At 50.5% G+C, this 21,214-nt stretch overlaps 1 protein-coding gene across 1 annotated transcript in view; it reads right to left on the bottom strand.

Moving 5' to 3' along the window:
• The window catches only part of Igsf21 (immunoglobin superfamily member 21), a 171,988-nt gene extending 151,324 nt beyond the window's left edge, over positions 1-20,664 (bottom strand). The window contains exons 1-2 of the mRNA XM_035438635.1: positions 20,538-20,664; positions 18,470-18,570 (exon numbers count right to left, since the gene is read on the bottom strand). Of these exons, the coding sequence (XP_035294526.1) occupies positions 18,470-18,570; positions 20,538-20,664 (228 nt within the window). The remainder of the gene's footprint in view (positions 1-18,469; positions 18,571-20,537) is intronic.
• Between the last annotated feature and the right edge of the window lie 550 nt (positions 20,665-21,214).

Below are 21,214 nucleotides of genomic sequence, written 5' to 3'. Positions count from 1 at the left end.
GAGAGATTACCCTGTGTGGCGCATACAACAGAGACAATTAAACAGAGTTGGAGCTGCTGCTGCTGCCACTGCGGAGATGAAGGGGTGGGAGAGGGGATGGGGGACACACTGAGTCCCCAGAGGCTTCACTGATCTCTGTAGAGGTGTGGACAGCGGGGTGTTGGGCATGAGCAGTTTTTAAAGAGCTTGGTGTTGGGGGGGCCTGTCTGGCTCATGCCTCTCCTTCACCGTCTTGGAGGCCTGAAGAGGAACAGGTATATGGGAAGTAAGGGGCAGTCCCTGAGAGCCACAGCAGGCCGCCTTCCTGTGCCCCACGACACTGCACTGGCCCCTTCATATGTGTAGGGCAGTGTGAGAATCCAGCTGGGGCCACACCGGCCGCCCTTCCCTTCTCACAGCCAGCGACAGCCACCTACTGAGACACCACCTATGTGTCCCCAGCTAACAGACCCTCAGGGTCCAGTATCTCTCATCTGGGAGGTCAGGTTACATCAGAGGGGTGTCAGCAACCCGGCCCACACTCCCTGCTCCCCAGCCTGTCCCTGCCTCCCTGCTAGGAATGAGAGGGTGTGGCTTCCAGCTTGCCATGGAAAACCCCCCCTCCTCAGAAAGATGTAAGAGCAGACCCTACTTCTGCCTCCTCTCTTCAGAGCCCCTGCCATGCTGCTGTCTGTCTGTCCACGATGTGATAACCTTTAATAAATTCCTTACTCTCCAGTAGTCTGCCTCAGTGTCCCCTTGAGCCCACCTCTGAAACCTTTCTCTCTCAAGCATGCAGCTGGCCCTATCCCTGCTATCAGTGCTGCCCCAGCCAGGGTGAGCTGTTGGCCTTGTCTCAGTGTGAGGGGGACACTGCTCGCAGGCCCTGGGTAGCATCACAAGCCTTCCTGAAGACCCTCTGGGGTTTTAAGGTCTGGTCTATAGCTAAGGAAAGGATGGTGAATAGTCTCTTGCAGACCAGGGACCTGGCCACAGTCCTGGCCATCTAGGTTCTTGCTGTGGTAGCTGCTCCCTTCCTGGAACACTTTGCAGTCCAGAGTGATCCCCTGGAGTGGGAATTGTTCTCAGGAGGGGCAGCTTGGCCTTTTGTCTGGATTTCTATCCCATGAATCTTTGTTGTTAAACTCCAGAGGATCGTATGACTTCAGAGACCTATGAAGACCAATCTTTTTTTTTAATCATTTTTTTATTTGAATTAATGAAGACTAATCTTTAAATATCTTTTTGCAAAGACCTAGAAAACTCTGCAAGGGATAATAAACTCCCTACTATGCACCAAGTGATTGAAGGGCTTCAGATTCTTAGCCATCCCACCCTCTATAAGGTGGAGAAATCAAGGCATGTAAGGTTAGGAGATGGGCCACATAGTCCAGCTGCAATGAAGTCAATACATGACAAGAAGTGATATGGACAAGAATGTTCCACATGCACGACAGTGTTTGGAGCCCTTGTTTCCCACAGACCCCCATGCAGTTGTCTTAGTTATTTCTTCGGGTAATAGGGAAGGAAATCGAGGCTCAGAGTGGCTAAGACACTTGCCAAAGGTCACACAGCCACTGGGTGTCAGAGCTGGGATTTGAAACTACTAAAGCCTCCAGAGTCTGATTTGAGCATTTTGCACCCCTCAGTCCACCCTCCTTCCCCACTCAGCCTGTGTGTAGGTGCTGGGGCTGATTCTGTCACCTGGGAACCTCTGAAAGTTCATGGGCACCTAAGAAAACCAGCTATCAGAACATCTGGTCTGTGAGCGGCTTAGCTGGAGTCAGAATTGGACAGACACTAGTACAGGGAGTGTTCCAAGTCCAGAGATGTCCAGGAATGTGTCTAAGGTCACACAGCTTGCTGTGGGTTGTTGGAGAGCTGAATCTGAGGTCGGCCTTTCCCATGGGCTGTCACACACCCTACCTTCAAGGGATCTGTCCCATGCCTGGGCCCAGAGTCCACCCAGCTCACCAACATCGCTCTGTCCAGTTCTAGGCTCCATGTCCTGCAGGCACTGACATGGTTGGGTTGCCTGCCCATGACCTTGGGAAGGGACAAGAGTGGTTTTAGCAATCTAAACACACTCCTTGCTCGCCTGGAGACGCCTGACTGTGGAACGATTTGTATGCTCAAGCATGCCACCCTTTCAGGAGACAGAGAGGCTGCCTGAAAAGTCATTTTTCAGCATTTGACACAAAGTCTCTTTCGCTCTCTAGCGAAGCCAGATAACTATCAGCAGCTGGGCCGATTAGAAAAAAATATATACCGGGTACCGGGAAGCCAGGAAAATCGCGGAAGCCAGTTTGTCCTTCCTCCTTCCCTCCTGCAGACGGGCAGCTGCATGGCACCGCCAGGCTCAGCTCTGCACAGCTAGGGTGTCCAGCTTCCTGGGGACATCTGGGGGTGGAGGCAGCAGCCTGGGCTGAAGAGGTGTGAGAAAGTGTCCCTGCTGCGGTCACGTCCACCCTGAGCATCAGTCTACATCTGTCAAATGGACACCTCCTGCCTCTGTCATGGGTTTTAGCTGAAGTCACACACAGGGTGGATACACAGGGCTTGGCAATGGACCCCAGAACAGCTCCAGAGCCCTGGAGGACATCTCTAGAAACTCTTGGTCCCTGCTGCTGAGCTGTGGCTGTGAGGACAGACTTTGGGCTATTGCTGACAGCTGACCTCTAGGTCACTCAGTGTACCCAAAGATTGGGCAGAACTATCTGGTCGAAAGTCAGGGCCCCAAGCTCATCCTTTCCCCCAAGTCATGAGGTTAGGTGGAGTCTGGGGCGGGGCACGACTGAACTCAGTTCCAAGGCTTTAGTGACACCCCACTCTTTCCAGTCTCCACACCTGGTCAGCCATTGGTCTCTTTCTTGTTGTTTAGGGACAGCTTCCTCTCTGGGCCTCTCTGACTCTAGTCTTGCCTTGGTCTGTTCTAATTGATATGTGCCTTCATTCCCCTGCTTTAGACACCCCCCTCACCCCTGTGTTAGCCGCAAGAATAAAGCTGTCCATCTCACCTAGACTTCACCATCTTCCCCCCCCTACAAGTTTCTGCCACACCCTTGGGCATCAACCAAGGTGCCCTTGGCTCTGAGGTTCTGAGCTCTGGCTCTTGCCGGAGGCTCAGCACCTGCTGCTCACTCCTGTAGAGGTGACCTTCCCTCTCCTCCCCCTTAGCAGCTAAGGCATCTGCACACTGGCTGTCACCTCTCCAAGAATACCTTCTTGACCTCTCTCCTTCCGACATTAGATCTGGACCCAGCTCCGTGCTGGGCTTTATGAGCCCCTAACTCACCACACCACCACAGGACTGGGGTCTCCAGCTACCAGGTCCCCACCACCCAGGTGCCTCTCATTCTCTGCCTGGTTTCAGTTTCCTGAGGAGTCCCACTAAAAGCTCCCTGTGGGACAAGAGAATTGACAACACACCCCCTACACATCATTTCCTGCATCAGGCACCAGCCTCGAGAAAGCCAAGAATAGAGATGTCAGGTGAGCAAGAGGCTCAGTCAGAAGACGGATGATGGGAATCGGAAGCCCACTCCAGAGAGACATGGGTATCAAGGGCCCAGGGGATGCACATATCCATTAAGGCACAGACTTTGAGGGCAAGGGTCAGAAGGACAAGCAGAAAGGACTCCTCGGCCCAGAAGCCTGTCTGGCTTTTCTAACTTCATTCCTGCTGACCTGCTGCCCTAGCAAGCTCCGGCCATCTGAACGCCTCCACCCCTCTACTCAGCTCTCATCACAAAGGTCCTCTTCCTTACTGGCCCCCTAGGTACAGCCCCCACTGTCTTCCCCACTACCCGCCTTCCTTCAGTTTGTCCAAGAATATGAATATGGAAGGCTCCACACTCTGGGACACCCTGCCTGCTGTTGCTGTCAGGCGCAAAGGCTAGAAGGACCAGACCGTTCCCACCCTGGCACCCAGGGCCTGCTTCCCACTCCCAGATGCTCAAGTGAGATTTCCAATAAATGAATGGATCCGTGAGCTGCACCCTGCATTTTCTGGAAAAGGCTCATGAGCCATTTCCTATACAGTTCTCACCAGAGAGAGAGACTGCCCAGACACAAACCAAAATCAAAGTCAGGGCATGGAGTGGGTAGCTAGAGGGCTCTGGTTACACCTCCACCCCACCCTTATCCCCACGGCCGTGTGCTCCCAGCAGGTGCTGAGCATCACAGGTGCTAGCACAGTGGTGGGCCCTGTGAAGGCCATTGCCCTCTCTGGGACTTCACAGCAGTCATAGACCAGGCTCCCAAAACACTAGGTCAGGGAGATGATGATGGCAGTACTCATGTTGTGTCAACAGTATACCAGGCCTGGTTCTCAGAGCCTTGTGGACACATGAGCTCACCAAAGATGCCCATCAGCCCTGGGCTAGGTCTTTCTGCCATCTTCTGCATGGGGAAACTGAGGCTCAGGGATTGATGAAGTCTCTTGGAAGAACCATATGCTGGCTGACATTAGGCTCAGTGCTCCACCCCTATCCACAGGCAGGAAGGCCTGGGCCAGTCCAGGCCAGTTGTGTCCTGGGGTAGCTCAACCTGGTCTTGTCCCCATTGCACCGAGGCAAGGGGCAGATCACTGGAGGTGCAACTGTGTCAGCAAATGGCAGAGCTGGTCCCTTCTGGGCTTGCTGGCTCTTAAGCAAGGACTGGATGTGGCCCATCTTTCCTGTCACCTAAAGCCAGGCAGAAGACAGAACGCTGCTGAGGATGAGAGCCATTGGCAGGATGGAAGCGGCCTGCTGGCTCTCAGGACAGGTTAGTGTCACCTGCTTGACAGTCAGGTAGGACCACACCTTCCAGGAGGATCCACCCTTGCCCTGCCCTTCCCCACTCAGATGCTGGAGTGGGAGTCACCTCCTGTCCCTGGAACAGGTGCCAGGGCTGCTAGCAGATCTAAGCCTATGTCCACAGGGTGGGCCAGAGGGAGTCCCAGACAGATGCCAAGTTCAAAGGGAATCACAGGGAAGCAATGACAGTCAGGAGCTCAGCACAAAAAGGCCCAGAGTGACAGGAGAAAAACAGGGCCAGATGGGCCCGGCCTCCCCCTGCCAGCAAGGCAGCCTCAGATCAGCTCAGCTCGGGCCGTCCGTTCCCATGCCCCTGGCAAGGCCCACACCAGGGCCCTTCCCTACAGCCTGCAGATGCTGTTTCCTCTGATTGGAACACACTCTGTCTGCTTCATCCCAACTTCCCCTGAGTCCTCAGCAAACCACTGCTGAACTTGCAATGTACTTGTAGTTAGTTCACCCTCTGACTCTGTCGTTCCTGTGAGCACAGCATCCCACAGTTTGTAAGGTAGTTTTCACACCCACTGCCTCCAGAGTCCTTTATGATAACCTCATGCCATGGGTGTCATTCTTCCAACTGGACACATGACGTTTGGAGAGGACAGGTGACCACCAACCAGGGGCCATACAGTTCAAAAGCACGGCGGTCAGAAGTGGGGTTCTGGAACCTTTATTCTCCAAGACCAGGACTCTGGCCCCTTGCAAAAGGCCTTGTACATAGATACTGCTTACCAAGGAATGGGTGAATGCAGCAGGCTGATGGTGTAGCTATTGCTTTCATTTTCTTCCAGAATGTTCTACTGCTGGATTACTAGAAACCATCAGCCCTATTCCTAGCGGCGACACACTCTCTTCAAGGAGGAGAAGGATATAGGAATGCCATGCACTCTAACACTGTCTACTCCAATATGGTGTCAAGCCTGGCCCCATTGTCCCCAGCTTCCTCTGTGGATTTGCTGTAGTCCACTCAGGGACCCCCACCCTCTCCCCAATCACAAGTCATGATCAAAAGAACAAGGCCTCTCTGGGAGCACCCTGACTCCTCCTGGGAGATGGCATGATAGCAGCCATGTTTTACAAGCTCAAATCCACGATAAGGCAGGCTAGCTGCCTGGCTCTGGAGAGATAAGCCAGTGCCTGCCTCCCTCCCAGGGTCTCACCAAACACCCACACCAAGGAAGAACACGGTGCAAGAGCTAAGGTCTGCTAAGTGCCAGCTCTAGCCCCCACAGCCAGCACTGCCGCAGACAACATCAGGGCAACCACAGCAGGGAGGCTTGTGGACCCCTCTGCAATGAGAGGAAGGAGAAACAGTGGTTTGGACTCAGCAGTGTGCCAGGATTTCAGTAATGTTCAGAAACATGTGGTGTTCCCAGAGTTGTGCTAAGCACACACACACACACACACACACACACACACACACACACACACACACACACACACCTCCTCTGTACACACACATACACGTGCACACATACCTTACTTCTAAATGACTCAATAGTTACACTAATGATCCCATTTTACAGTTTTGCATTCAGATGGGAGAGTAGGATATAGGGCAGTAGGTGTCAGCTGTGGAGAGAGCTCTCAGGAAACAAACTGTAGCTGAGAAAAACCTGCATGCAGGGGCATTCCAGGGATCCCTGAATTAGCAGCTGTGAGCCATGGAGGAGCAAAGGGGGCAGGGCTAGTCCCCCAGGGGGCTGTGGAGCAGAGTTGAGGCTAGACTGCACGTGTGGTCTGAGAGGATCCTGGCACAATTGCTGGACCATGGTCAGTGGGCAGCTCTGAGAAAGGGGCCTGTTCTCATAGGGCTGAGGGTGGCTGGCCATGGTGACCACTGTACCGCCCAGATCACATGATTACCAGGAAAATTAGGTGTGAAACAGGAGTCCAGGCATGCTAAGCTGTGTCTCTGAGCCAAGTATTAGTATCTAAATGTAGTTTTTTTGCTCCAGAGAGGGGGAGGGGAAGGGAAGGGAAGGGAAGGGAAGGGAAGGGAAGGGAAGGGAAGGGAAGGGAAGGGAAGGGAAGGGAAGGGAAGGGAAGGAGAGAGAGAGAGCTACTATAAACCAAGACCAGAGGTCATTTTGGCTTGCTGGCCCAGCTTTGCAGGTTGACTCCAAGAACACTCTGCAGGGAGACACTGTAGCCCCGCCTCCTAGTAGCCCCTACAGTTATGGGCATACCTGCACAGATAAAAACTGAAAATGCTCCAGCATATGTTTCCACAAAAATGGAACAGTTCTTCAAATATTATAACATAAAGCATGTCACAGGTATACCACACAACCCTACAGGACAAGCAGTTGTTGAGAGATCTAATAGGATGCTTAAGGAGATGCTCCATAGGCAAGCTGGTAAGTCAAAACCCCCCAAACATAGGTTGCATAATGCTTTATTAACACTAAACTTTCTTAATGACAATGACAAAGGACAAAGAGCTGCGGAAAGACACTGGACTACGGAAAAAACAGCTGAACTGAATCAACCAGTGTACTTCAAAGATGTACTGACCTCGGTATGGAAACCTAGACATGTGTTACGTTGGGGTAGGGGTTTTGCATTTGTTTCCACAGGAGAAAAAAAACTTTGGATACCATCAAAATTGATCAAGATTTGAGTTGAAGAAGACAAACCTCTCAACAAGGACGACTGACAGGTATTCACTGAGGTATATCTCATGAACTAAATGAAAGCCTCCCAAAGGAATGGGAAGTGCTTTGTTTTTATCTTCACAGAAAAACACACCTCCGGAAGTCAAAGGACACTGCATGGATAGATACTTAAAGGAAAGAAGGTAGCAATAACCATCAAACAAAAGGAACGTGCCATATGGTAAAACTTTACAGCTGTCTCTCAAATAACTCTATTTCTCTTCATTTCCTAGTCCCTATTCAAGTAAATCGATGCTGGATTTAGGGTTGGATTTGGCTTTCCTCCCCTAAAATCCAAGCATGTTGTTTAACTAAACTTTAGAGTTTCTGTATTATATCAAGAAGCCAATTGATGTAATACAGAATAAATGAAGAATTTGAGGACTATCTTTTGTCTTTTCTTGGCTCTTTCTTTCAAGGCCTACACCCTCTCATAATTGTTATTCTCCCATGGTTGCCTTTCTCAGCATACATACATGTGCAAGCAAACATTTCTCTGCGGACACCTATGTTTGAGTCCCATACAGCCAATAAAGACCCACCTGATGACAATCCCTGGATGCTCCGGAAAAGGAATTGAGCCATACCCCTTCAACTAACTACACTGGATCCTACTTACTCTGTTTCAACTGACACTCTGGCCAGAGCTTCGAATACTGACTTCAATCAAGTTGAGGATTTCAACCTAGATCTTCAATCAAGCAAATTCCATTTAACATGAACTGGAGATAACCCATTAGAGACTTTCTCTATACTAACATTTTTTTCCACAGGACCCCACAAAGCTACCATCGTCTCATTTCAGCAGGAAGTAACTTAGAAGATGCTATGCCTCCGTTCCCCATTATTGTTTATTAGGGTAATGTAAGCCTAGTTAGGAATAACTTTCTTATTGTTTAGAGTTGGGATTGGAAGGAGGTGTTCAAGTTGGAGACCTTTTCCACATGACTTTAGGGCTTAGCCGGAATAGACATAGTTAGGATGTGCAATAGCAGATTATTGTATCTTCTTATATTTCACCTTTATGATTATTAATTTAGGATGTTTTAATCCTCTTTTAGACTAAAAGGGGAATTGTAGGGAGACACTGTAGCCCCACCTCCTAGTAACCCCTACAGGTGTGCCTGGCCACTCTCGTGAGGGGCAATTCTTAAGAGGCGGCGAACACGTGGACCTCCCCCTCTCTCTGGCCACGCTAGCTTGCGGCCTCTGGGAATGCTCTGGCTTGCGTTTGGGCTGGTGTTTATCTGAGTAAAGAAATCTTAGCATTACGGCCTACAGATCATCTTTGAGTCCCCCCACATGGCTCTTGGGGGGACTTCCTCCAGGAAGCAGAGGAACTTACACAGGCTGAGCACTCAGCTGGATGGGACTTGGGGAACTGGGCCATCTCTGTTGCCTCACTATGTCACCCAGCAGAGAACAGTACATGCATCATCTTGCCAGTCCCCTGCCCTCATGCTGACACCTTCCAAGAGGTCCCTAAATGTCACTGTTATCAATTTCCTTCTTCACTTTCTCTCCCTGAATGGATTTCTATTTCCTTTGCCGGGCTGTGGTGAAGTCCCAGGTCCCAGTGAGCACCTGAGCTCTCTCTGCAGTGATCTGATCAAAGGCTGTATTTTACTGGCTTGCACCAACCGGAAAGCCATACTTCACCCATGATCCAACGATAAACTGTATTTCCAAGGTGGAGATGGAAATTCATGGTTTATAACTCAGGGCTCGAGATCTAATCGCCAGGCAATATTTCACAGGTGGGCTCTCATCCCAGCGGTGTCTTTTATGGCTGGGAGATCAGAGTGGTTCGATGTGGCTTCCTTCCCTCTTCTATTTTTTTTTCAAATGTGTTTCTAAGTTTAGAAGAAAAATAAATAAAACCCCACAAACAAGTCACAACTCCACAACCAGGGAGGTGGCTGTCAATCAGAGGTGGCATCTTTGTTGAGTGGTGACTGGCTGCCTCCTTTGTAGTTGTAGACTGCTTGGGACATTTGGGGAAAGGGCAAGGCTCCATTCCAACCTCAGCCTCTATCCAAGGGGGGAACGGTGTCGTTTCCCTGTCTGTAAAATAGGATGACACTGGCACTCTGTATGGACTTTGGGCCTTGTTCTATAAATAAGAAAGTTCACCAAAGATGGAGAGAGGACGAGAGACATTTTGTAAATATCTTGCCATCAGCTGCTTGCTGTAGGGGAATGATTCTCAGAAGCCGGAAAAGAAGTAGAGGATGGGTTTGGGACAGATTTACACATTTAAGATTTACACATTTAAGATTTACACATTTAAGTCCCCTGGATGGGACTGAGCAGCTCCCAGAGACACTGGAGGGCCACTGGCCACAGAAAGAGGTGGGCAGGGGAAGCAGGGTGCAGGAAGACGAGGGTAAAAAGGAAGGGGGAGGGAAGAAGAGAGAGAGATGGAGAGGTAGAAAGTCTACAGTCCACTTCCTAATCACTTAGTTACTCACTGTTAGGATACATTTACATGGCGCCTCTCCCTTCGTGTCCTCTCCCGGTCATGGCACCTTTCCTAAGCCAAATTTGTGAGTCAAATAGTCTCAGAAGTATCACCCATTTTATAGGTGACCACATAGGGTCACTCATCCATGCCCAAAGTGTCCTGCCTGGGATTAGAACCCATAATCTATGTACAATGAGGCACTACTGCCTAATTGAACCTCTCAAGAAAGATATAAAGCAGTGGTTTGGTTATCAACTTGTGGGGCTCTTTGGAGAAGAATGCTCCTTCCACAGGAGCTGCATATCTGATATTTCCATTACAATTCATAACAGTAGCAAAATTACAGTTATGAAATAGCAATGAAATAATTTTATGGTTGGGGGCCACCACAGCATGAGGAACTGGATTAAAGGGTCACAGTGATAGGAAGCTTGAGAACCAGTGCTCTAAAGGGTTCCCTTATGTTAAGGAAAAAAACTGGGCACACATTCTGCACAGGGATAGATGGAGGCCAACGGTGGAAAGAGGAGCTGGCTGGGAGAGGGTGTGCTTCTATTCTCCAGTTCCTACCTTAAGAAACACACAGGTGTGTAACACCACCCCCACAGTGGCACACACACACACACACACACACACACACACACACACACACACAAAGCTTGGACAGATGTTCTGGTGCCTGCTTCTGAGGCTCAGAATCTTCTGATCTCTGGGCAGCCTCTTACACCCTCTTTGTAAGACAAGAACCCCATCAGCATGCCAGCCTGTCAGCAGACTCTGGACAGTGGGAGCCCCGACATGTGTCTCATCTGAATCTCATTCTCGGAGAATGATTAAAGGTTCAGCGGGATTAATTTACGTGAAAAGATTAAAGCAAGCAAATCTCCCAGGCTGGGCTTAACCATGACCGAGATCAGGGACCTCGGGGACATTTCCTAATATTTGAAGAGAGTGGAGACCCTGGGGAGGGGGAATGGGAAAAGGGGAGGCTCAACATGGGGAAAGGAGGCTAAAGGGGGCAGAGCTGATGGCAAGGGTGTGAGATCAGAGCAGCCCTCCTCATCTTTGAGATCCTGGCTGAGTCAGACGCTCACTAGATATACTACAACCTGAACCTCATGGGTATTGCACAGTTGAATAGACCTTGGGCAGTGATGCCTAACTCTGAAATGGGAAACTGACGCACACACAGGAAAAGTTGTCCATCCCAAGTAACACAGCTGGTAAGAATCAGTGTGCCACTAATCCTGACCCCGACCCACCGTGTGAATGCCTGCACCCTTAGTCAGTGAATCTTAACTGACTCCCACTTTCCTTTCCCCATTTCATCAAGTCAGAGCCAGGTCACATGACTTGTTTTATAAAGTCAATGGGATGGCAGGGACAAGCAAATGCTTCAAATATGCTTAGCCATGTGGCATCCTCCTGCCCTCTTCTGAAAGGAGCCTCATCTTCTTGCAGACCCAGAACGGACACATGGCTCAGCCTGCCACTCAGGCAACTGGACCCATAGTTCAGACAGCCCAGCAGAGTCCAGCTTCAGTTACTGCCCCCTGCCTGCCATCAACCCATGCTCTAAGAATCCATGAGAGCGTTTTAAGCTGCTGAGTTTAGGGCTAGCGGTCACAATGATAACTGTGTCCCTCACAGCACTGCCAGCTTTCCAGCTAACCTCGACCTTACTCAGTATGCCAGCTCCTCATCATTCCTAGAAGCTTCTTTTGGCTGTCACATATCCTGTCACGTATCCTGTATGTACACATTCAGTTTTATTGCCAGCCACCTAGAGATGCCACCTACATAAAACTTTGTCAGTTCATGGCTGTGAGTTCTCACTGAATGCCCCATTCATGAGAGCACAGAACTCTAGTGAGTTGTATGTGACATCTATCCGTCTACCCATCACTCATCTTTTCGTCATTATTCTAACTACCAACCACCGACACAGCTATCAATCCGCTCATATTTCCATCTATCCACCCGCTCACTCATCCACTCATCCTCTCATCCACCTAACTATCTCCCATCCATTCACCCGTCCATTCATCTATTCACCATTTAACTAGCCATCCTCTCATCTATCGTCCACCGTTGATCAGTTCATCCACTCATTAAACCACTCATCTGACTATCTATCCACTCATCTGACTATCTATCCACTCATCTGACTATCTATGCACTCATCTGTCTACCTGTCCATCCACACACCTATTTATCTATGCATCCATCTATCTGTCACCCATCCATCCATCGTTACTTGAATCTCCATCTTCTCATCCACACATCTGTCCATCCACCCACCCACTCACCTATGCATCTGTCATCTGTCTATTCATCCACTCTTCTTCCCCTCCGTCAACCCTCCCATCTATGCATCACCTGTCCCTCTATCCTCCCATCCATCCATCTGTCCAGTGTCTGTCATCCCATAATCCATATTCCCATCTACCCTATCTATTCTCTAATCCATCCATCCATCCTCCATTCATGATGACTAAGACAGTATAGGTAGATGTTCATTTGAGACTCAGGAAGTCCCAGGTACCAGGGCAGTCTGTCCAAGGCACATAAGACTCAGGAACAGCAGGAAGAGATGACCCTCAAAAGACACACTCCTAAAATTAGGAGCTTCCCATTTTCTGGTCAAGAATTTTGTCTGCCAGACACTCCAGGTTTTGCTTCAACAAACAGAAGACTCAGATTCCACAGACATGGGTTCCTGGCATGGAGCAGATATCCACAGACCCGCACCTGAGTCCAGTTTGCAATGTTCTAGCTGGGTGACACTAGGCAAGTTTCTTAACTCTGAGTCTGCTTTCTTCAGTTCTAGCAGAACTCACCAGACAATGGGTACAGCCCATTCCTACTCAGTGTGTGATTGGATGGGAGCTTGAGTTTAACAAAGGCCCCACAAATGCCTAGGTCCAGGGACTTGGCCCCATGGAGCCAAAGGTAATGGCAGGTCCTCCATACTCTGTAGAGATGGGAATAGGGTGATCGTCCCTTGAGAAGGCCTCTTCCGGCCCGCCAACACCTGCTATCTCCTAACGGTTCATATAGAGAGAAGGAGCTGGCATTTTGCCTCATTCCAGGGTATTCTGGTCAGAGCCAGTGTCCATATAAGGAAAGAGTCTAGGACCTTCAGCACAGGGTGCTGCTGGGTTCTGGTCCCTAGACTCACACACTATCTCATTTAATGCTCCCAACACTTAAAGGCTCCCATTTCCATAGTCCATTGCAGGATGTGGCTGCCTGAGCCAAAGGACCCTGATCTGAAACAGCATCTGTGTCACTGTGCGCTGCACTCCAATTAAGTACACCCTGGTACACACATCTACAGCGCAGTCTGGATCAGACGAGACGCAGAGCTGGGTGGCAGCTCCGTCTCGTGTGGCAGAGCAGAGCCATCAGGCTGCATGGAGGATGGGAACATGAGGTGAGTGTCTCATGATGGCAGGGTCACCAGCACCCAGAGGTGTCAGACCCTAAGCTGGGACAGGAGGAGCAGGAGGCAGAGGGATAGCCAGCTACAGTCCAGTGAGAGAGAGGCCAGGACAAAGGCAAGATGCACTGAGACCACAGGATGTGTACCATGGGCCTTGGCCATTTGTCCCCTCCCTGACAGGGGAGTGAAGCTGACCTCTTAGTTTCCACTCTTGACTGGTGTGAGTTCCCAAATTCCAACAAAGAGCCTAGAATACTCTGAAGCAGGCAGTGACAAGGACACTGACCCTGGAGTGGGAGGGGAAATTGAGTCACCCTCCTTGCAGCTTCACCCTCCCCATGGCACCTTCTAGACCCCCTTTTTGCTCATTATCTTGGAGTGTTCTTTCTTATGCATGTGTGTTCACATGTATGAGTACATGCATGTTCCTCTGTGTGTGTGTGACACACACACACACACACACACACACACACACACACACACACACGCACACACACACGCATAAATATATGGACACATCTCTCTCTGTCTCTCTCTCTGTCTCTCTCTGTCTCTCTGTCTCTCTGTCTCTCTCTCTCTCTCTCTCTCTCTCTCTCTCTCTCTCTCTCTCTCTCTCTCTCTCTCTGTGTGTGTGTGTGTGTGTGTGGTCCAGAGGTCAAACTTGGGTGTCATCCCCAGGCACTGTCCCCACCTCAGACACTTGTTTTGTGAGGCAGGGTCTCTCACATGCCCAGATCTCTCTAGCTAGGCTAAGCTGATTGACCAGTGAACCCCAGGAATCTACCCCAGCATAAATGCTCCAAGAAGAAAATAAGCAGAGTTAGAGGCAGTCAGGGAATCAGGGAGGAGGCTATTTAGATCAAAGACCTAGAATGGTGTCATTGGGGTGGGCACATGGAAGGGAGGCCCCAAGGAGATGAGGGAGCCAGGTGCTCCAATACTGGGGGTGGGTGGGTTCCAGGCCCTATGGTTTGAATGTGCAATGCCCAACACAGGCTCGCAGGCTAAATTATTTGTCCTCGTCTGATGGAACCATCTTGGGAGGTCCTGGAAACTCTGGGAAGTGAAGTCTTGCTGGGGAAAGTGTGTCAATGGGGGTGGGGGTACCTTTGAGGGTTGTACCAGTCCTCAGGTCCTCTTTCCTCTTTCCTCTCTGCTGCCCATCCACCATGAGGTGAGCAGCTTTCTCCCGACACACTCCTGCCACCCTGGTGCTTAGCCATGCAGGGGCCCAGAAACACAGAACCATGTGGCCACAGACTGAACCCCCTCAAGCCATTTGTAAACTAAATTCTCCCCTCCTCCTTCACACCATTCTTGCAAAGTTTTGGTCACAGAGACAAGTGTCTGAATGTTACCTGGCTAGAGGAGATCAGTCTTCAGGACTTGAGTCTTGGGAGTGCTGAGGGTGTTCCAGGAGCCCCCAAGGATCCCTCTGCCTGGCTGTTAGAGCAGACAGTACAACTAATGCTTGTTATTTTATTATTCATAGTAACTGACTGTGGCTTAATATTGATTTGTGATGTAGGCATGAAAGGTGGGACCAGCTTCCAAGTGCTCCCAGCCATTAGGCACTTTGCTTGTCCTGGAACCTTCCACTCGGGGGCAGCCTCTCCCACTTCCCTGGATGTGGCATCAGACACTCAGATGGACCACAAAGTCAGTGCCTCTGGCAGGTTCCAGCAGAAAGTTTTTCATTATGTTACCCAGGTTAGCCCATGTACCTGTGGGCGGATAATTAGGACTCAGCCTGGCTCACGTCTGTGCTGACACCAAAGCACTCACTGGACATCAGCACTGCTGTGTGTGTGTGTGGGGGGGGGGCAGAGAGGTCACAGCAGGCAGCAGCTCCACTCTGGGCTCTGGGGTGGGAATCCACTCCCAGACAGGCACTGTCCCCAAACCATAGCCTGAGCCTGAGGCTAGAGCTCAGACTAGACACCTGTTGAGCCATCACAAGACTCTTAAAAGTCACCTCTGCCACCTGCCGGCCTCCTTGACAGATGGAGTCCCCGTGTGGCTCTGACAGGGCCAGGTGACCGATGGGCTGTCCTCACTCCATGCTCAACAGTGTCTTCCCACCAAAGCTGCCTCTGTTTCTTGCCAAGTCCCCCCTCCCTTCCCCTCGAATCAAGAGACGCTGTGATTTAATATTAATATTTATTCATGTACTCAATTCTTTCCCTGTTAAATAATTTCTCAGCTGTCGGAGGCTTCTGAAGGCTAATTTAAAACAGGTGTCATGGTTATCTAACTTATGCCCTGCAAGGCTCAAAGAGAAGAGGGTGGGGACAGGCAGCCCTGAGCTTAGAGCCCACTGCTTCAACTGCACCAGGGCAACTGTCACTTGGGGGCCAAGGCTCCAGGGTAGGAAGCCAGGGGAGGTACAGAAGGTGACCCCAGGGTGACATCAAAGGAGCTGAAGCCACAGCAAGGAATGAAGAGGAATAAAAATAGGAAGAGGTGTCCCACCTCCTTGAACTCTCCACTCTCCTGTCTCGGCTCCCAGAGTGCCAGTCTACACTTGGGTGTGTTCTCTGCAGCTGTCAGTAGGAGCCTCTTGAACCAGCTGAGGGAAATCAAGGAAACTGAACAAGTCCTGCAACAGCAGGGGCTGATAGCGGGGGCGGGGGGATGACTGGGGCCCCAAGACAGGCATTCGTCTGAAATCTTGGTCCCTTCTTGGGGCAAAGGACCTTCCTCAAGCTTCCATTTCCCAGCTGTAAGTGCAGAAAGTGCAGTTTAGTGCTGAAAGTGACTTGAGGGACCCAGCAAGACCTGGCTGTGCATTTCTGGGCTGCCACTAGAGCTTCATCTAGAGAGGTGGGAGGGAGCCCCTGCACATAGTAGGTTTTCAGTACCTGTCTCCCTTTCTCTTTTTCCCTCTCTCCCTCCTCTCTTCTCTTTCCTTCCCTTCAACCTAGCACTTTAAGGTCATAGACCACTCACCTGATTGAAATCCAAGCCGTCACCCAGCACTGGCAGAGAGAGCTTGATAAAGCAAAGAATACGCCCCACACCCCTTTTTCTCTGCCAGCCTGCAGCCATCAGGTGGTGGCTATTGGGGGCTTCTTGGTCTTTAGGACCCTTGGCTCTCTAGAGCCACACCCTGACTCCGGAGCCTCTCCAACTACCCCAGTAGCTTACTGAGTGTTGCTTTCCAAAGTGACTGTGTTCCCTGCTGGTCCAATCCCTAAGTCTTCAGTCTCCCTTGCTATAAAAGGTTCTGCCTGTCTAAACAGGGCAAGGAGAAGGCATCCATCATTCTTGGTGCCACACACACAAACAAATGAGGTGTAGGCATGTCACCAAGCACATTTGGAAGTGTGAGTCAAGGGGAACAAAGCAAGTCTGGGGAACACCTACCAAGGTCAGTGTGCCAAGGGGGAACGTGATCCAATTCTTGTGCACATGTGTGCACACCATAGAGTGTAGAAGCCATTTTGGGTGTCTGTAAGGACTCCTCATGGTCTTCTCTGGGTAGGAAACAAACCCCCAAGGCCCAGCTGCCCAGTCCTGGACTTTCTGAAAAGTGTCTACCACTGGATTATTTCCTTTGGGTTGGTTCTGACTCTGGCCCTCAAGGCCACCAGAGTCTCCGCAATCATTTTTTTTTTTCCTACAGGGGACAGGGTTTATGTCCCTAAAGTTCATCTGTAATCCAGCTTCCAGGATCAAGCAACATGTGTTCTTGGAACAGCTGGGTAAGCAGACAACACCGAGACAATCATGCTTGCAGCACAGACTTGGAGGGTGAGCACACCGCTCTGCCTATGTGACTGCTGAAGAGGAGCAGCATCATGGCCACCCTGTTTACTTCCTGTTTCCGTGACCAAATACCCCTGACAAAAATCATCTTAGAGGAGGAACAGTTTATTTCCATTCACAGTTCCAGGTTGTAATCCATTTCGGGGACGTCAAGGCAGGATCATGAAGCAGCTGGTCACAACACATCAGTCAAGACCAGGGAGAATGCGTGCACACATGCTCCCCTCAGCTAGCTTTCTCCACCCCTATACAGTCCAGGGCCCAACCAGGGCAAGGTACTACTCTCTTTCAGACTGGACCTCCCTACATCAATTAAAGCAAACAAGCCAGTCTCCCACAGACAAGATCACATGATCCCTCATTAGGAGTCTTTTCCCAGGTGATGGTAGGATGTGTCAAGCTGGCAGTAAAACTAGCCATACAACTGGCAAACACTTGGAACAACTAAAGGAAGTGCTAAGTAAGGTCAAGGCCTACAGTGCTCTCTAAACCCTGGGTGTGACTACAGACACCTTTGTAAATGTTAAAGATGTCTGCTAGCTGGCTGCTGGAGTCCCAGGACGTCCCCGAATGATCCTTTGGCTCCCGAGGTGGCAGTGACATTCCCTTTATGTTTATATTTGACAGTGACTTAGAACACTATCCCCTCGAGGACCTGCTGGGCCTGAGCATCTTCTCACCCTTGGAAGGAAGACAAGAGCAGACTCCGAGTGGCAAGGTGGCTGTGCTGGTGCAGTGCTGACAAGTCAAAGTGACTCTTGCTCCCATCACATGTCACTCCACATAGCATCGGAAGAAGGACCCCTGTGTGTTCTGCCTGAGGTAGGTCTCAGGCATCGCTTTCCAGACCTGCTTTGCGCTGGGGAGAAATGAGCCATCCTCATCTTGCCTGGCTTCACTCTGAGCCCCACAGACACAATACTCTATACCGGTACTCACCAGTCAAGGGCGGGTACTGCGGAGGCTGACCCACCCTCAGCAAAGATTCCTGCACACCTGGCTGATTTGGGAACAAACCTAGTGACCATCATGAAGGCCTGGAAATTGCTGGGCCTGGTGTATGGCAGGAAGCTACCTCTGTGGGAACCAGAGTGAAAATGCTGGACCAGGGTGGGGCTGGTGTGAGTCTCACTTCCTTCCTGGAGGAAGAAGATGGCGCTAGGGATGCTGAATGGCTTTGCCAGCAATGAATCCCTTCTAGGCAGACACAGGGGTGTGACCTCTGTGAAGTCAGGGGGAGGAGAGGTGGCCAGGACACATCTACCCTTTTGCAGACACCGCCACTTGGGGAGTGTTGTGTGCCCAGTATCTGTCCTGCTCTTTCAAACTCAGCTATTTCTCACTTGAAAGCACCCACCTTCTCCTCGGCAGAGGCAGGGATGGTGGTAATGAAGCGTGAAGGTTCAGGACTGGATAGAAAGAGGGCTAACTGTCCATCTGTGAAGACGCTAAGCACCGCTGTGAAGAACAAGTGGAGTTCTGCCGGGCTCGGGGCACGGGCTGTCTGGTGACACTGAGGGACCAGAGCTTTTAGAGTAGGAGCCCTGTGCCATGTGTCACCTCTGGCGAGCAGCACAGATGGTGCGTGATTCTTTCAGAGAGGAAATAGGATGCAGAGAGCAACAAACACTCCAACTTCAGGAAGGCAGCAGGTCACATTAGGACAATCCCAGATGATCTGGTGCCATGAAAGAATACTACTTGGCCATACAGGATTTTGGGGAGCTTATAGAGCCATGCCCACACAGGGCTAAATCTGAAACACATTATGCTAAGAGAAACAAGCCAGGCCCCCAAGACACAGGTTGCCTGGTTCTATAGAAATTCTAGAAAAAGCCAAACTCCAGAGACAGGAGCAGCTCTGTAACCACCTGGGCCTGGGGTGAAGTGAAGGTACAACCAAAGGCAGAGAACAGGCCGATAAGAGGGGGATTCTTCTGTATCATAAAAAAATCATGTGTGCATATATGATGCATGTGTGTGAGTGTAGTCACATGTCATGGCACACATGTGGAGGTCAGAGGAATAACATTGCATGTGGGTACCTACTATCGTGTTTGAGGCAGGGACTTTTGCTGTTACCACTAGAATTTGGGGAAAAGATAAATGTGGGGGACACAGGAACACACATGCATACACACACACACACACACACACACACACACACACACACACACACTCACACACACACTGCTTGTCATACACAGAGTGTGCATCTGGAATGAATCCAGTCTGACCAGTACTGACATTTCAGCTGTCCCCTTGCAAACTGGGTCCTTCCATGAATTTTAAAGGCTTGTGACCAGAGCGAGTCCCCCATAGCTGTACATTAAGCCCCAGTCCTCAGAGTGACCACACCTGGAGTCAGGGCATTAATGAGATCATGAGAGTGGGGCCCCATTTGATAGGATTGGTGCCCTAATGAGAAGAGGCAGAATTCTCCCTCTCTCCCTCTCTGTCTCTCACTTCCTGTCTCTGTCTGTCTGTCTGTCTGTCTATCTATCTATCTATCTATCTATCTATCTATCTATCTATCTCTGTCTCTGTCTCTGTCTCTGTCTCTGTCTCTCTCTCTCTCTCTCTCTCTCACACACACACACACACACACACACACACAGAGAGAGAGAGAGAGAGAGAAGAAGAGAGAGAGAGAGAGAGAGAGGGGCGGGGAGAGAGAAGAACCACAGGAACAAGCTTGCCAGACTTCCAGATCCCTGTGGCTGAGCCCCAGACCGAGGTCTTTGTGAAGCCATCCCAGACTGACTGAGACAAGCCAAGTACTTTTTGCTATGCTGCTGTGAGGTGAAATACATCTGTGACTCTCTCCAGGAATAATCAATGCTTAATAAACTTTAATTAATGCAAGGTTTAAGGTAACTACTTCTTGTTCAGGTAACAGGAAACCCCAACAGGGGTTTGACAATGTCTTAAGCAATGCTGGAAATTACCTTACATCAGCACTTCTGAGCTCGGGGAACTCTAGAACTGATTTATTCACTAGCCCAGGCCCTCCTCAAGATTCCTGTCTTATCTGTCATTTTTTCCTGCCTCCCTCTGCCTGTAAGCCTACTTCACCTCATAGCTGCAAGATGGCTGCTGTGGTTCCAGCCATTGACTGGACACAGAAGATACAACCCGGTTCAGAGAAGAAGAGGGCCCCCAGGTGTCTCCAAGCTCCCTTGCAGAACTCCTGCCACTGGCTAAAACTATGACCTATGCTCATGCTGCAACCAATCACAGACAGAGGAAATTGTCTTAGCCTTCAGCCAATCACAACTAAATCCTGGGGGATGATGGGAGTGCTCCCTGTGGGGCCTGACTCTTTGACCTCAGATGGAGCTCAGTGATTCTGAGGTAGTTCTAGGAAAGACAGGGAATCTTGTCTCCCCAGACTTCTCAGATGGGACCTCCATTCCATTTGTCACCGTCACTGCCTCGACCCTTGTCCCACACAGAGCCTTCCCCAAAAGGCTTGAGCAGCTGCTTCTCTGGCGCTTTCCATACCTGTGGCCTGCCTCCAGTCTGCGTCCCTTCCTTCCCTGTCCCTTGCATTGACCCGACCACATGGGGCAGGAAGTCCTTCCTGGTGGTGCTGACATGCTCTGACTTGCCCCAGGAAGTCCTTCCTGGTGGTGCTGACCTGCTCTGACCTGCCTGTTCTCTGAACCCAAGAACACATTTGACTAAAGAGCTCCAAATTTGTAGCCCCTGAGAACCACAGACAGATGGAAGTTTGCTCAGAAAAGACCAACAAGATCACCTCAGCCTTCAGAAGGGCTGCCATGGCAGGTACATCAAGTATGGGCTCTGGAGCCAGACGCTGTGGGTTCACACACAGTCTCTGACATTTGCTGTGGGGTGGAGGGGAGGTGGAGTGATGAGTTGTGGGTGCTGAGACATGAACCTGAGTCCTCTCAGCCACCCCACCAGTCCCCAGAGTGGGCATTTTTATACCTATTGAGCCACTCTCTCAGTGCCATCCAAAATGAGTCACTTGTGGCTCGTCAGTGCGGTTCAAGTGTGCTTTGTGGGAGCCGCAGTCTGCTTTGCTCTGCACTGGCAGTCGCTCTACTCACAGTCAGGCCCCTGTGAGATTATAACC

Source organism: Cricetulus griseus, chromosome 2 (genome assembly GCF_003668045.3).
Source record: "Cricetulus griseus strain 17A/GY chromosome 2, alternate assembly CriGri-PICRH-1.0, whole genome shotgun sequence".
Taxonomy (NCBI): Eukaryota; Metazoa; Chordata; class Mammalia; order Rodentia; family Cricetidae; genus Cricetulus; species Cricetulus griseus.
The sequence above is the reverse complement of the archived record's forward strand: the minus strand, read 5'-3'. Positions and strand labels throughout refer to the sequence as shown.